A 13926-nucleotide genomic window follows, 5' to 3' on the forward strand; every position below is an offset into this window, starting at 1 on the left:
GCATAAACACATTTCATTACACCAAATACACAAAATAATGTTATTTTTAGCAGCATCATATGACCCCTTTAATTATTGGAAAACAGTGTCGAGGTGCCCTGTTGACGTGACCTTTCTGTTTAGAATCTCACACAATAGCTGGCTCAGCAACCTCAACAAAACACACACACACACACACACACACACACATGCATAAAAATTACAACCAATTGGAAAATGATGAAAATATTAGAGGAGAATGCATACTCCAAAAATCATGGCCAAAGGTTACATATCAAAGTGGGGAACTTAACTGCTATTCTCATAATGTTGTTTCCTCTCATTCTCTGTGGTTTTATTTTTTGTTATTAATTTTAGGCAAACAAACAGGCATACTACTTCACTGAAGAGGACAAATGGTTAATCAAAGCAGTACAGTAGAGAAATTAATTAAAATGCAATTAGAATGGCTGAGCGCTTTGCTTCTGTCTTCTGTCACACAAGGTCAGATGTGCACACACACACACACACACACACACACACACACACACACACACACACACACACACACACACACAAACACACGCACACACACACACACACAGCACATCCTATGAGAGGCTGAAGGAGCCACTGAGCTGAAGAAAAAACACTTGAGGTCTGCATCTGTCAGTGTGACACAAACCCAACAGATACAGAGTAAAGCTACAACTGAAAGTTCATTCATCAGAAGAAGGGCTTGATGTATGTGTCCAGTGTGATTTTCTTATACTGGTTAGACACAACTCGTTCACCTCCCTTAGGGGTTGAGTGTATGTGTTTGTAGGTTGCAATGTGACTGTCAGACGGCGTTTAACCTTCACTGGCTTGAGTGTGATGGAGCTCTGTGCAACAGTTTGCATCTGTACTCCTGGTCTCTTTCACACACACAAACACACAAGCCTCACAAAACAGCTCAGCCAAGAGGAATTTCGCTGAAAGAGGTTTGTTTGAATGAGGCAAAACTGAAGCCCTAAACATCCCATCTGCCCTTGTTCGCAGTGGTTTGATACAGTATGTAAAACTGAATTGAAATGCGCTGTTCTATAAACACATGAGCTCCCTTACCACCACCGATGTCTTGAATCTCCATATGAACCAAATCAGGATCCACGTCCACCCCCGTCACGGCCCTTAAACAAAGCATACACTTAGTATGTAGTTAGAGAGGATCAAACAAGACTGACTCACACACAGAAGGACATCTTAAAGGGATAGTTCACTCCAAAATTACAATTCTGTTATCATTTGCTCACCTTCATGTTGTTCCGATGACTTTATTTAACAGAAAAAGGAAAACTCTAAAGACTTTCCTCTCACACAAAGACCTCAAATATAGTACATAACTATTTTTATGATTCTTTTTTGTGCTTTTGTGTCCTTTTTAAAGCTTGAATGCTTGCAATCACACACAAACATTGACCAGTGACCTTTTGTGTTCCGTAGAAGAAAAAAGTGAAATAATAGTGAGTAAATGATGACAGAATGGATGTCATTTTTGGTTTAACTATCCCTTTAAAACATTCCCTTAGCAGAACCTTCTCAACCATACAGACACATACAAAGTCCTTGGTTTCAAGGAACGCAGACAGCTCACTGTCTTTTGTCTAGCTGTGTTAAAGACAATTGTTTGGAGGTTACTAAGCTGCTCAGCGAAGTTCTAGCTCAGTAAACATGCACAAAACCTACATTATTTTACAAGCATTTTAACAAGCAGGAAATTAACAGAACCCTTAACAGATTCACAAGATCAATGAAATCGGCTGCTGGGGTTTGCGCTTAATTGGCTTAGGAAAAAAAATACATTAATGTTAATTATCAGACAGTGTAATTTTCAGCTGGAAAATAATGGTTCTAAATCAATGCTTTACTACATAAAAATTATTCACAGCAGCATAATGGCTACATACTCTTGCTCCACATTGATTAATGGCAGATTACTTGACCGTCATGTCTCAACATCACATAATAAGTTGCAATGAGCTCAAGACACCTCTCCTGACCACACGGTAAGGACCACCCTCCCAGACAGCATCCCTGTCCATTAAAGCCACACTGATTTATGATCTTTCCTCTCCAGACCTCCCCTTCTGTTGTTTTATGAGCGAGGCAGCAGACAGGGAGGACGAGAGAGAAGCAACCCTCACTATGAACTGCTTTTGTCGTGACTTCTGAGGCAATTCTCTGAGATGTTTTAAAGAGGTTTGGAGACAGTAGAGAGGGAAAGGGTACGACCCTTATCAAACCCCCTGCTGCTGAGGAATAGAGTAAAAATAGCTTCAGATTTACAGTGTCATTGTAAAACCTCCAGCCAAATAAAAAGTGTTGGATGGGGTTTATTATGGCAGATGCTGACAGGAGCATCTGAAAAGATGCTGAAAAGGATCTTTTATCACTATCAACCACAGACAAACTATACAGGATCGTATATCGTGTGTATGTGAATCTGGTAAAGTGTGCTGGGAGGATGGCACGCAAGCAGAAGAGAGCGAAAGATCAGGAAAGAGAGATCAAAAAAGAGAAAGAGAGGGTCAGACAGAATGACTGGTTGGGGTGGAGAAATAAATCACTTCTGTACAGGATTTCAATCCCAGCTGTGGTAGCAGTGAACCATAACCAGGGAGCGGAGGAATGGAAAATGAAAAAAGGGGTTGAATTCCACTAAGAAGGTGGATGACGAGAAAGAGGGAATGGAGAGGGAAAAAAGATTTAAAAGAAAGTCTCAGAGGGAAATGTAAAGTAAAACAAAACAACACTGACACCCAGAAAGACTTGCGTTCATCTGTGGAATACAAAAGAAGTTCTTTTTAGCAGAATGTCAAAGCTGCTGTTTTCCAGTGAAGGTAAATGGTGACCACAGTCATCAAGCAACATTTTAAGTGAATAACAGCTCATATTTTAGTCTGTTTCCCATCATATGTCATCAGAAGTCTTACACACCACCTTTACAATGTTTTTTGTGAAGCTTTACAGCCCCTCATCCCCACTGTATGGAAGACAGCAGCTCAGACATTCTGCTAAATAGCTGATTTGATTTTCCACAGAAGAAAGTCATACAGGTTTGAAACAACATAAGGTTGCTTTAAGTAGTGTAAAATGACTTTTAAAAAATCACCAGAAAACTCTGTCTTTAGTAACACGCTCCTGCAGCAGAGTCCATTTGTGACCCAGATCGGTGGAGATATACAGCTGAAAAATAAAGAAAGACAAATAAATCACTATTTACTGCCACTGGATGCTTGAAGCAATGGTCATAACATTGATTTTTAAACTGGATTAGAGTAAAATACACTTTTTCAAATTCTCAGGATCATGAGAATTAGATGAGCAATTCATTGTATACTGTATTCATTGTGTACTGTAGCGATTAGGTTGTGGGAAACTGTCCATATATACCAATTAAAATCACATATGTTAAGTATGATTGTGTGTGTGCGTGTGTGCATCTGTCCTCAATTGATCATTCCTATAATGAGAATATATTGATCACCACTTGCATGGAAAATACCCATCAAACTGCACCATAACAGCACACACAGACAAATACACACTTTTCATTGTCTTTTCCATTTAATCTCAGAGATGATAAATGCAGTGTGTTGCAAGCAGTGTCTAGGGGTTTTAGCAATTCATCAACTGCACATAAACACTCACGCACACACACACAGATCTTGCCTCGTTGCTCACCCAGCCGTTAACAATGTAAACATGCTCTATAGCGAGAGACAACCATGGCCCGAAGGCCAAACAGTGCTGCTCATAACTCTAATAATGAGGATGCCAATATGCTGGAAAGCAAAAAGCATAGCCATAAACAAAGCTGGGTGAGAAATGTGTTGAGAACAGTTGGTCAAGGCATTCAGCCGAGACCTAAATCATTAATACTGAAAAAGCCACAAAGACTAATTCAGGCAGTTAAGCCTGACAAGAAAATCTACGAACATGCAGCTGGAATTAAGACATATTATGGTCTTGTGAGCAACTTGTTTGAAGCTGCCAAAAAACACTGACTTCAATTGGTGTCATTAATAGTCATTTACTCGACTGCAATAATCTGTGTTGGCCAACACTTTCATCACTGACCTTCGCCTCCTTGCTGTAAGCCAAAAGTTTGTCTTCCTCAGATGGATGGAAGAGGAGTGTATCCACGGTGAAGGAGACAGGCTGCCGTTGGAAGGATGAACCCTCATCAGTGCTGATGAAGAGCATCTGGTCACGTTCATTGATGCTGGAGCTCACCAAGATCACCTAAAAAAACACAATGTCTTCAGTGACTGCATGTCAAGATGTATGTTCTTTAGTTTACACATATTAGATGGCAAAGCATGGCTTCCTGAACATAGATTTGTCTGAGTAAACCTTTTATTAAAGAATGTGCAATATTTTACTTTTTATATGTGAAATATAAAATAATTTTTCTGCAATATTTAAGGTGCATTTCTTTTATATATAGTATATATATATATACAGTGGGTACGGAAAGTATTCAGACCCCCTTAAATTTTTCAATTGAGCATCTCTGGAGAGACCTAAAAATGGTTGTATTAAATGTTAAAATCAAGATTTAAAATATTTACAGCATATATATATGTATATATATATATATATATATATATAATTTATATATACCTGTAATTTATGTTTATATTATGTTTACATATTTATATAGACATTATAATGCATTTTTGTCATCTAACTATGCAGTATATTTTGTTCATTGCATTACAAAACCAGTTTTGGTAAAGTGTCACTTATGTTAATCTCTATAGTTTAGATATCTATTATATGGCCAATCCTAATCTAGATCATCTATTTACTGTACAGTAAAGCTGTGAACTATATTATACTCAGACACTTAAAGCGCACTAATGTATTTTTTTTTTGTTTTTGATGCTCAACACACACATAAAAAAACACATGCATGCTACAAATAAAAGATAAAGAGGACACATAAAGGCAAAACAGAAGTCGATATCTTAGCCAGAACATTTTTTTTGCCTAGTATCCAGAATAACATCTATGCCTCTGAATGTCCCAGAGTTTTGTGAATTCACCAAACAAATCTAACTTTGTTGTAAGCTACAGTTCCTTTAACTTCCTTTAAGTGGCGCTGTTGTTCAACCAACTGCGTAGTGAAGCGTCTCTAACGGGAGGCAAGTTCACTACCTGCTACCAGTACAGAAAAACAAGCTGGGATCCTCACAGGGACTGACAAACAGAGACTCTCAAAGGGATCTCTGTGAAGCAAGTTATCTATCCTAAAACAAAGAATCTAGGGGAAAAAAAGGAAAGAATCTCCTCTCTGTAAAACGTCCCTCTTAAAGCAATAACTCACAGAGTTTAGCACAGAGCCCCCTTTGTGGTCTGTGGATAAAAGCCATCAAACAACATCCTGTGACTGTCCCAGAGGAGTACGGCGAGCTGGCAGGTCTGGAAGAGGCTATAGAGGCCGGTAAAACAACATGGGGCAGAATGTGGTGGCTGATGGTGCTTTAAGAGCATAATCACAAGTTTGCGATGATGATGTCTGACTGCCACTTCAGAATGAGGTTTTAGCAAATGTCTGTAGGTCTGTTGGAGGATCTCCAACCGGATCCTCTTTCACAATAGACAAGTGACATTAAATACAATCAAGCTTTGTATGTCTATTGGATGAAAGACAATGTAGACAGCTTGGAGGATTTACACAAATACCTGATAGAACAATCATCCTGCTTGTCTCAACATTTCTCTGAAATTGCCATGTTCAAATGCTTTACCTTTACACAGCATTCATGAACGAGACCACGTGATAGTATTGACCTAATTACTCATGCTAATGAACAGCGGTAATATTCATCACGCGACAAAGCTCTGAACGAGTCGCTAATTCAAACACTCCACTGAGTCCTTCGGTGCAGTGGAACTTTGTAAACAGAGCAGCCAGCGAAAGGGACAAACAAGTCTGAGTGTACATGTGTGTGTAACTGCTTTTACTCAATGCAGCTCTACTAATTTTGCTTTCCACCCAATTTCATATGCAAATTGGCATTTTTGATTTCCAGTCAGTGCTGAGCGAGAAAATGAGAAGCACAGAGAGATGAAGAGGGGGAGAGAGTGAGAGAGGTCTGTTCTGTGCACCTGAGCTCAGCCACTGGAACAAAAGACAGACTTGAAGAAAACTGACTGCGGCAATGGCAAATTTTCAATACTCAACTGCACAAAAGCCAAGGGGAGAATTATGGAGTGCTGTTTGAATGCTGAAAGCTTCTTCTGAAACAACCGCGTCTTGCTCGGGTTTGCATTCTGGCTTAGCTCTACCTGATGCACCTCTCAGAGAGAGAAAGAGAAATAGAATTCCTAGAAGAGATGATTCTCTTAGTGAGAGTCCTCAAACAGACAGTGGGGTCAAGAGTCAGTGGCACAGATTAAAAGCATAGTTCACAAGTCTAGCATCATTTAATCTTCCTCAAGTCATTCTAAACGGAAATGTGTATTGCTCTTTTAAACAAGCAGATCCGGTTCATAAAACTGGTTTAAAAAAACTATTCATTCACAAACCTGCCCAATGCTTGAGTCTAGTCTCAGTGGTTTTTAAGTGAACATATCAATGGAGTGAATATTAACTTAAAGGGATAGTTCTCCTAAAAATTCTGTCATCATTTACTTGCCCTTAGCTGTTCCAAACCTGACTTTCTTTCTTCTGCAGAACATAAAAGAAGATATATTCAAAGGCAGTTGAAAGTTTTGGTGACCACTGACTTCCACTGTATGGACAATAAATCAATCAATAAAAAAAACACTTCTCAAAGATATTTCTCAGACATTACTCAAAATATCTTGTTTCACTGAAGAATGAAACTCAAACAGCTTTGGAACAACATGAGGGCGAGTAAGTGATGACAGAATTTCCATTTTTGGGTGAACTATTCCTTTAAAATACATTTTTGTGCTCACACAAAGCTATTTTATGACTTAAAAGTCTTAAATGTCATAGCATATGACCATGATCACTATGAACTGTCATTGAAAAATACATTCTTTTGCATATGGGTTAAGCTAAGGGTGAGTAAATAAAGACAGAATTTTCAATTTGGGTGAACTATCCCTTTAAGAAAGACCCTCTGCCAATAGGCAAGCTTGTGACATCACACATATACAGATCCCCCTCTCTCTTTATTTCTCTCCAAATGTGGAATATGGAAATATTCACCCACACACATCAAACACTTTGAATAGACATTAAGCATCTATTATGTCTGTGTGATAGTGTGAAGGTACAGAGGCCAGTGAAGAGACTCCCTTTTCAAGAGAGACAAAGGAAATGTTTGTATGTGCTTGTGTGTGTGAGAGAGCGTGATCTTTCCACTGACCCTTCTCTAAATCCAGGTCTCACACAGGTAATTTGTCAGGAGCTTGCTTGGGGTGAAAGCACTGTTATTAAGTCCCTCCTGCCTGTCATAATGGCTGAGCTCAGACTGAAGAACAGCCCACACATCAAACACCTACACCAGGGACGAGGACCCATGAAAACACTGAAGACAAAAGGAAAAAAGGGATAACAATGCTCGCACTGTGTGCATGATCACAGCTTTGTGCTTGGGACTACTAGGTAACTTTTTTTTTTTTTGCTCTGTAGGCGCAGTTCTTGGCAGCAGTTATACAGTTTCCTGCACTGCAGGGTCTCGGCTCTCTGATCATGACCTAAGGAGGGTGTAATCATGTACACCTTGACTGTTGGTAGAAAAATGGCAAAAACACACCCTTAAAAAGCTGTTGTGGCCAAGTAATACAGTTAAACCAATCTTAATGATGTTAATATGTGGGATTGTAGGGGTGATCCTGTGATCAAGTGATCAATTTTCTTACACCATGTCCTATCCAGGAAAGATGCAACACGTTTCCAGCAACAAGTGCTTTGTTCACCCTGAAAGAGAGACTACTGTGTGACATGACACAATCTCAGCCAATCAGAAGATATTTAGTATTCCATGATCTAGGCTGTAAATTAGACTTTTCATCATGATACATTCTGACATCTATCCTCTTAACCAGAGATACAATATTTGCTGAGACCTCAAAACATACCATGATACAATTCGATGAGATTCAATGAGATGCAACAAGATAAGCAATGACAATAGTCAAGAAAGTCCCAGTAACAATCATTTTATAACAGTTAAACAAGTCGTCTCTTTCGAGAGAGGTTTTTCCTTTAAGACATGCATGCATGCAGATGTGGCTAACATGGTGCATCTTAAAAATATATATACATTTTTTACAAAGTGCAATTATTCTTGATCAGTGCACTGATCCATATCGATGTATCGTTAAATCCCTATAATGTACAGTTATGAGGAGTGAGACTGATGAGATTTTTACAGTGAGCAGGCCTATGTAGAGTGACACTGCATAAATAAAAACCATGTGATCAACAATGTCCTGTCGCTTGTCACGGTCACAGCTGGTGAATGGGAAAAAAACCCATTACACTGAGATGGTTTTATCTCTTGTTGCATTCATATTGTGTATAAGGGTCTTTAGTCAGCCATGCATCATATATTGGAGCCTTGGTTTACTGTGGTGGGAAACAATCCGATTAGGCGCAATCCCATTTGCTTATTTGTTTACTAATAAAATATGCTAAATTAAGTCATGTTTAGATGTGTGATACCACAACAGTAATAAACGTATATAACTAATGATATAGACGTGTTCCTGGAGACAAACATGGAATAATCTAAACTCAGCTGAACTGTGACAGTCCTCGAAAGGAACTTATTTAGATCCTCTCCCTAAAAACTAAAGAGATTAGGTTGAATTGGGGCATTTGGAAATTGCTGAATTATGTAGGTAGATTAATTAATGCCAATGATATATGCCTTTCAGAGTCAATACTGGAATCAATCAGTTCTGCTCCATTAATAAGCACAGACAAAGCCAGCACCTATATTAAGCTGGATGATACAGTGATTCCCCCATTTCTCATAAACACAAATACTGTTTCATCCATAACATTTATATAGGCAGAATCTGCAGTCTTTTTTACTCACTATTTCTTTTCTAATTTTATTGGGAAATCTGCTAAAATGTGTTTGTCAAATAATCCTTAAATACACAGTAAAATGTGTTAAATGGAGTTGAAAGAGTGCTACACTACGGAGCCCTGCACATGACATGTGGAAGAAAAAATAGATACAAGTAAACAAATTAATAAGGGAACAAATTAATGAACACAATATCCTTTTTTTTTTTTTTCAAATGTCATGTGCGGTGCTCCATACTACACTGTTATTGGTAACTGAAAGCATAATCAAATTATCAAAATAAATACACAAAAATTTCCAGATCTTTCTGCTGAGTTCTGCAAACATGGATTTCATGTAAACCTGCAACTTTAAAACTCTGTTATAAAAAGCAGTGATGAGCAATCACATAATCTCTATGACCTAATGGACCTATGTCTATCAATTAACAGTAGGAAGGACCCAATGTGAAAATTTCTCCATATGTAGTCACCAATTCCAGACAGTCTTTTTGGGTCAAAACGGCACAGATTCTCCACAGGGAAAGCTTAATCTCCTTCCCCGTCTCAGCAGGGGCTCGCTGATTCTGACTCCAGTGAGATCTGAGTGAGTAATCTCAGCCTACCACTTTAAACACGCAAAAAGCGCCATATGGGCCTTTGTCTCCATTATGATAACAACGTTACAGCAGATTTGATGGGAAAATTTTAAAACAGCAGTTCATTTAAAAGCTGCTACTCTAAGCAGTCACTGTTCAAATTTAATATAAAGGTTTGGCCCTCCAAGGCCCTTCAATTTGAAATTAAGTTTAGAATAATTTTACACATATAACTTAAAAATGAATTATTGTACCTATTGTAAGAGCAAAATTTGTGTTTCTTACAGCCTGAAATAGAAATCAGTCATTTCAAGTCCATTTTTGAATTACAATAAGGTTTAATTTGTTAACATTATTTAATGTTATTAACTAACACTGAAATTAACACGAACTAAGATTAATAAATACAGCATCGTTAGAAGAGCCTGCTTATATGAGTTTTTCTCTTTGCAGCTGGACTTCACTGGTCACGCTGTATGTTTCACCCTGAACAGTAATACAGGGAACACGGAAGAATGAACATGAAAAATCCATTAGCAGAACTGATGGTCATGAAAATCATTCAGTTCCAGTAAAAAGCTGCTCTTGGTTCCGAGTTCTACCTCATACACACTGAGAGCTCAGTTAGTGATATTTAGACAGAGATTATGACTTTGCCTTTTAGCAGACAATTTTCATCATCTGCTACACTAATTACAGCAATAGTACCCCTGTAGCAACAAGAGGCTAAGTGTCATTTGCTCAAGGGCACGACCATAAAAGAAAAGGGCTACTTGATGGCAAAAGGTCAACCCTACATGAGACTAGCCCTCTGTGACCATTTACCTACTATCAAAACTACTGCTAGGATTTAGGTGAAAATAAAACATTGCAGTGAATGAGATCTAGTTACATTATTAACCTCATGCTGTACTACACAATTTTCATCATGAAATGTTTTACACCTTTTTCTGTGCTGCGCTGATCTCAGAGGCATTAAGCAAATAGTTTAAGACCAGACTCTGTATGTCTTGGCAGAGACGCACACTAGCTAATATTTTTTGGACGGGGCTGTGTATGCTCAAACCTTTCAGCATGTCTGATTGATTATCATAAATGCAGGACCTCTCTCCTCTGAAGAATTGTGGGGATTAAAAAGCAAACACAAACTTTGCCAGTAATATTCCTAGCACTCACTCACCGTGGGTGAAATCAAACGGCTGCACATTCACAGGTACACGTCTGAATAGCTGCACTTGTACTGTAACTGCCACATGAGTAACTGTCATTTCAATTTGTTTGTCTGACACAGATATGTCTAAAATGGGGGAAATGGCTTTGGATACAGATGCTTAATTCGGGCTTCAAAGGACAAAATATGCATCCTCATGATAAAATGGTTGCTGTTATTCGACTTTGATGATTCATGGATAAATGTGGCAGTTATTTTTGAGGCCACAGACTTGTGTAGTCATAGTCAATTTAAATCCTGATGGCTGCACACAGCGTATAGGGATAACACTGGGGTGGTAGAGAGAGAGAGAGAAGAGAGGAGTAAATAGTAGTTGGGGTAAATGAAAGGTTGACCTTTCACTCTCCCCAAAATGAAATAGAATGCTGTTTGCTTTATGTATCAGCAAATCTCTATTTGAAAAAAGAAAATGCTTTTCCATTTCATTTAGCTTTTATTGAACCATCATGTTAAACCCTGAGAATGGCGAGATTATTTTGCCGTATTCCACTTGCAGACAGGACAATAATGAAGACAGAGAGGTCGAAGAGAGACTTATCTATTGAGATGGACAGAGAATGGAGGCAGAAAGCAAGAGGAAATGGGACTATTTCTTCATGTTGTATTATGTTAGCCAGAACTGTGACTTGAGACTCTGTCATGGGGAAAGGATGTATAAACAGTCAGCAGATGTAACCCTAAAGGAGAACAACTACGATTAAACTGAATTTTCTTTAATGATATTTCTCCTTTCTGACTTTTCCGTAAATAAACAAACAAACAAATAAATAAATCAAATAACACAAAGTAAAATTCACGTTTCCTTTTACTCCATGAAATATATGCTTCTTATTTCTGCCTTGATTTAATACAGTGTTAAACCAGATCAAAGCTAATACTATAAAATATATTTTACCAACAATAATACTAATACTAATGAGATTAGTTAGAGATTATTGACAATTAAATTAAATGAAATATAATAACAATTAAATATAATTGCAACCTCCCTATATCATTACTTCTGCAGTTTTTTGGTTCTCATTTTAAGCAGGAGGCCAAGTGTTGACAAAAATGGAGAGTAGAGTTCATAGCTCCTCTGAAAAAGAAAGTGAGGATGCACTTGAATGACTCACTCTGAGAGAGAGGAGGAAGCGGCTTCTGTGTTGGACTATGGGCAGAATAACGGTCCAAGACACATACTCAAAAAAAGAGACAATGCTGAAAGTTAAACTAATGTGAGTAATGTTAACCAAACAAGATTAACCAAACATGATTGCAAGTATAGCTCTGCAATAAGAGGCGATAGAGACCCTCCTTTCCGTGCCAAAGGTTCGACCTATTTCCTCTGAAAACTGATCTAGTGTCAAAGGCCAGGTTACCCTGGTTACCATGTGGTCGCCGTGGAGACCGTTGTCGTCAGGCACTCCTCACCAGTCAAGTGAGTGGGAGACAAACCAATTCAAACATTCTTGCTCATTTTTAAGGTGAGGAATAGGTGGAATAATTACCTATTGTGTCAATAATGGGGAATTTAGCTCACATGGAAACATCATTAGTCAAACTCTCTCTCTCCCCTCATTCATTCTCACTTGCCTTATTTATTCTTAATGTCTGAGGGTGTGAAGGCAAAGATGGCAAATGCTCTTGTATTTTCACAGCTATAGTGAACAGCTGTAAACGGATTACCGGATGTCAATAGAAACAAGGTAGAGGAACTTTTGCCAGTGTCTGGAAGAGGTGACAGAGAGGACGAGAGAAGCAGAGTAAGACACACAAGCAGATACAGAGAAAGAATCCCAAGAGAAGTTTTTTCCCCACACGTGTGGATATTAGGATGTTACATTCAATCGCAAAGTGCAGACATGATGCTGTTAATGCAAGTCAATTACATCAAGAGTTTTGCTTCTGCTTTCCATTCTTGAACTGTACTTATGAACATCTATTAATTGTATGAATACCAAAGTGCTGTTATTTCATGCAGATGTATGGAGTGTCCATCTGGATAATTTATCAAATAAACAAAAAGGTAAAGCCAAAACATGAATATTTAGTAGAATCCAGTCCATCTGCTGATTCCCTAAAATAAAGTAACTTTCCGTGCAAATTAACTGACACATTTAAATCTTAGACATTTCATTTAAAACATTTAAATCAGTGTACATGAGCGTTTGCTACATAAAAAAAAAAGTTTAAAAAAAGTAAATGCATAAGAGACAAACGTCAAATGCTCATAATAGGTGAAATGCACAAATAATTTAGCTCAGCATGCTTGTGTTTATTACTCGTATATAGATATGACAGATTTTAAATTTTTGGGTGAACAATCTCTTTAAGGATCACACTGTTCTGTGATATGCACTTTTACAAGACGATGGTTTGACAATCACAGAGCTTATGACTTGATGAAAATGGCCCGCGATAGGGTGATGGCTTCTGTCAACAGCCATCATAACCCGTGACAGTGAAAACACCTATTACCCAGCACATCATGAGCAGACAACCAAGCAAGACCGAAGCAATTTACTGTCTATTTGACAGAGAAAGATCGGGATATAAATAGTGCCCCTGAGGACACAAACATAACAGCATTACTCGACAACTAAGTGCTAAACCACTAGCGATAATGTAATATGGAATTGGTTTGGCTTCCAATGGAAAAATCAAAATGGAAACGGAGATAAAAATTTGCATGCAGCAACATTTCATTTCTGTTAATGTTGGTGCATGTCATCTTTGGTTTGCTTCACTAACGATATTATGCAGTGAACCACAACACCAATGTAGATTTGACAGGAAAGAGCTGGGAATTTATCAGTCAAGGTGATGGTGTTGAGGCTGCGAGTGAAGCTACTGTATGTTTGCATTCATTTGCGTATTATTTGAAGGGGTCTGCACTGTGTACCAATAAAAACATTAACATCTTTGTATAACTCTATCAACAACAGGCTTCTGTCTGATGCTGAAGCTAATTTAAAGGGATAGTTCACCCAAAAATGAAAATTTGATGTTTATCTGCTTACCCCCAGGGCATCCAAGATGTAGGTGACTTTGTTTCTTCAGTAGAACACAAACGAAGATTTTTAACTCAAACC

General features: G+C 38.2%; 1 protein-coding gene across 1 annotated transcript in view; it reads right to left on the reverse strand.

Annotated features, from left to right (window-relative positions):
• Positions 1 to 13926, reverse strand: part of LOC107653297 (VPS10 domain-containing receptor SorCS2-like) — a 164386-nt gene that overhangs the window by 31431 nt on the left and 119029 nt on the right. Inside the window, exons 4-6 of the mRNA XM_016439971.1 lie at positions 4102 to 4266; positions 3134 to 3207; positions 1087 to 1151 (exon numbers count right to left, since the gene is read on the reverse strand). Coding sequence (XP_016295457.1) covers positions 1087 to 1151; positions 3134 to 3207; positions 4102 to 4266 — 304 coding nt within the window. The remainder of the gene's footprint in view (positions 1 to 1086; positions 1152 to 3133; positions 3208 to 4101; positions 4267 to 13926) is intronic.

The sequence above is a fragment of the Sinocyclocheilus anshuiensis genome, unplaced genomic scaffold, assembly GCF_001515605.1.
Source record: "Sinocyclocheilus anshuiensis isolate Anshui unplaced genomic scaffold, SAMN03320099.WGS_v1.1 scaffold219, whole genome shotgun sequence".
Taxonomy (NCBI): Eukaryota; Metazoa; Chordata; class Actinopteri; order Cypriniformes; family Cyprinidae; genus Sinocyclocheilus; species Sinocyclocheilus anshuiensis.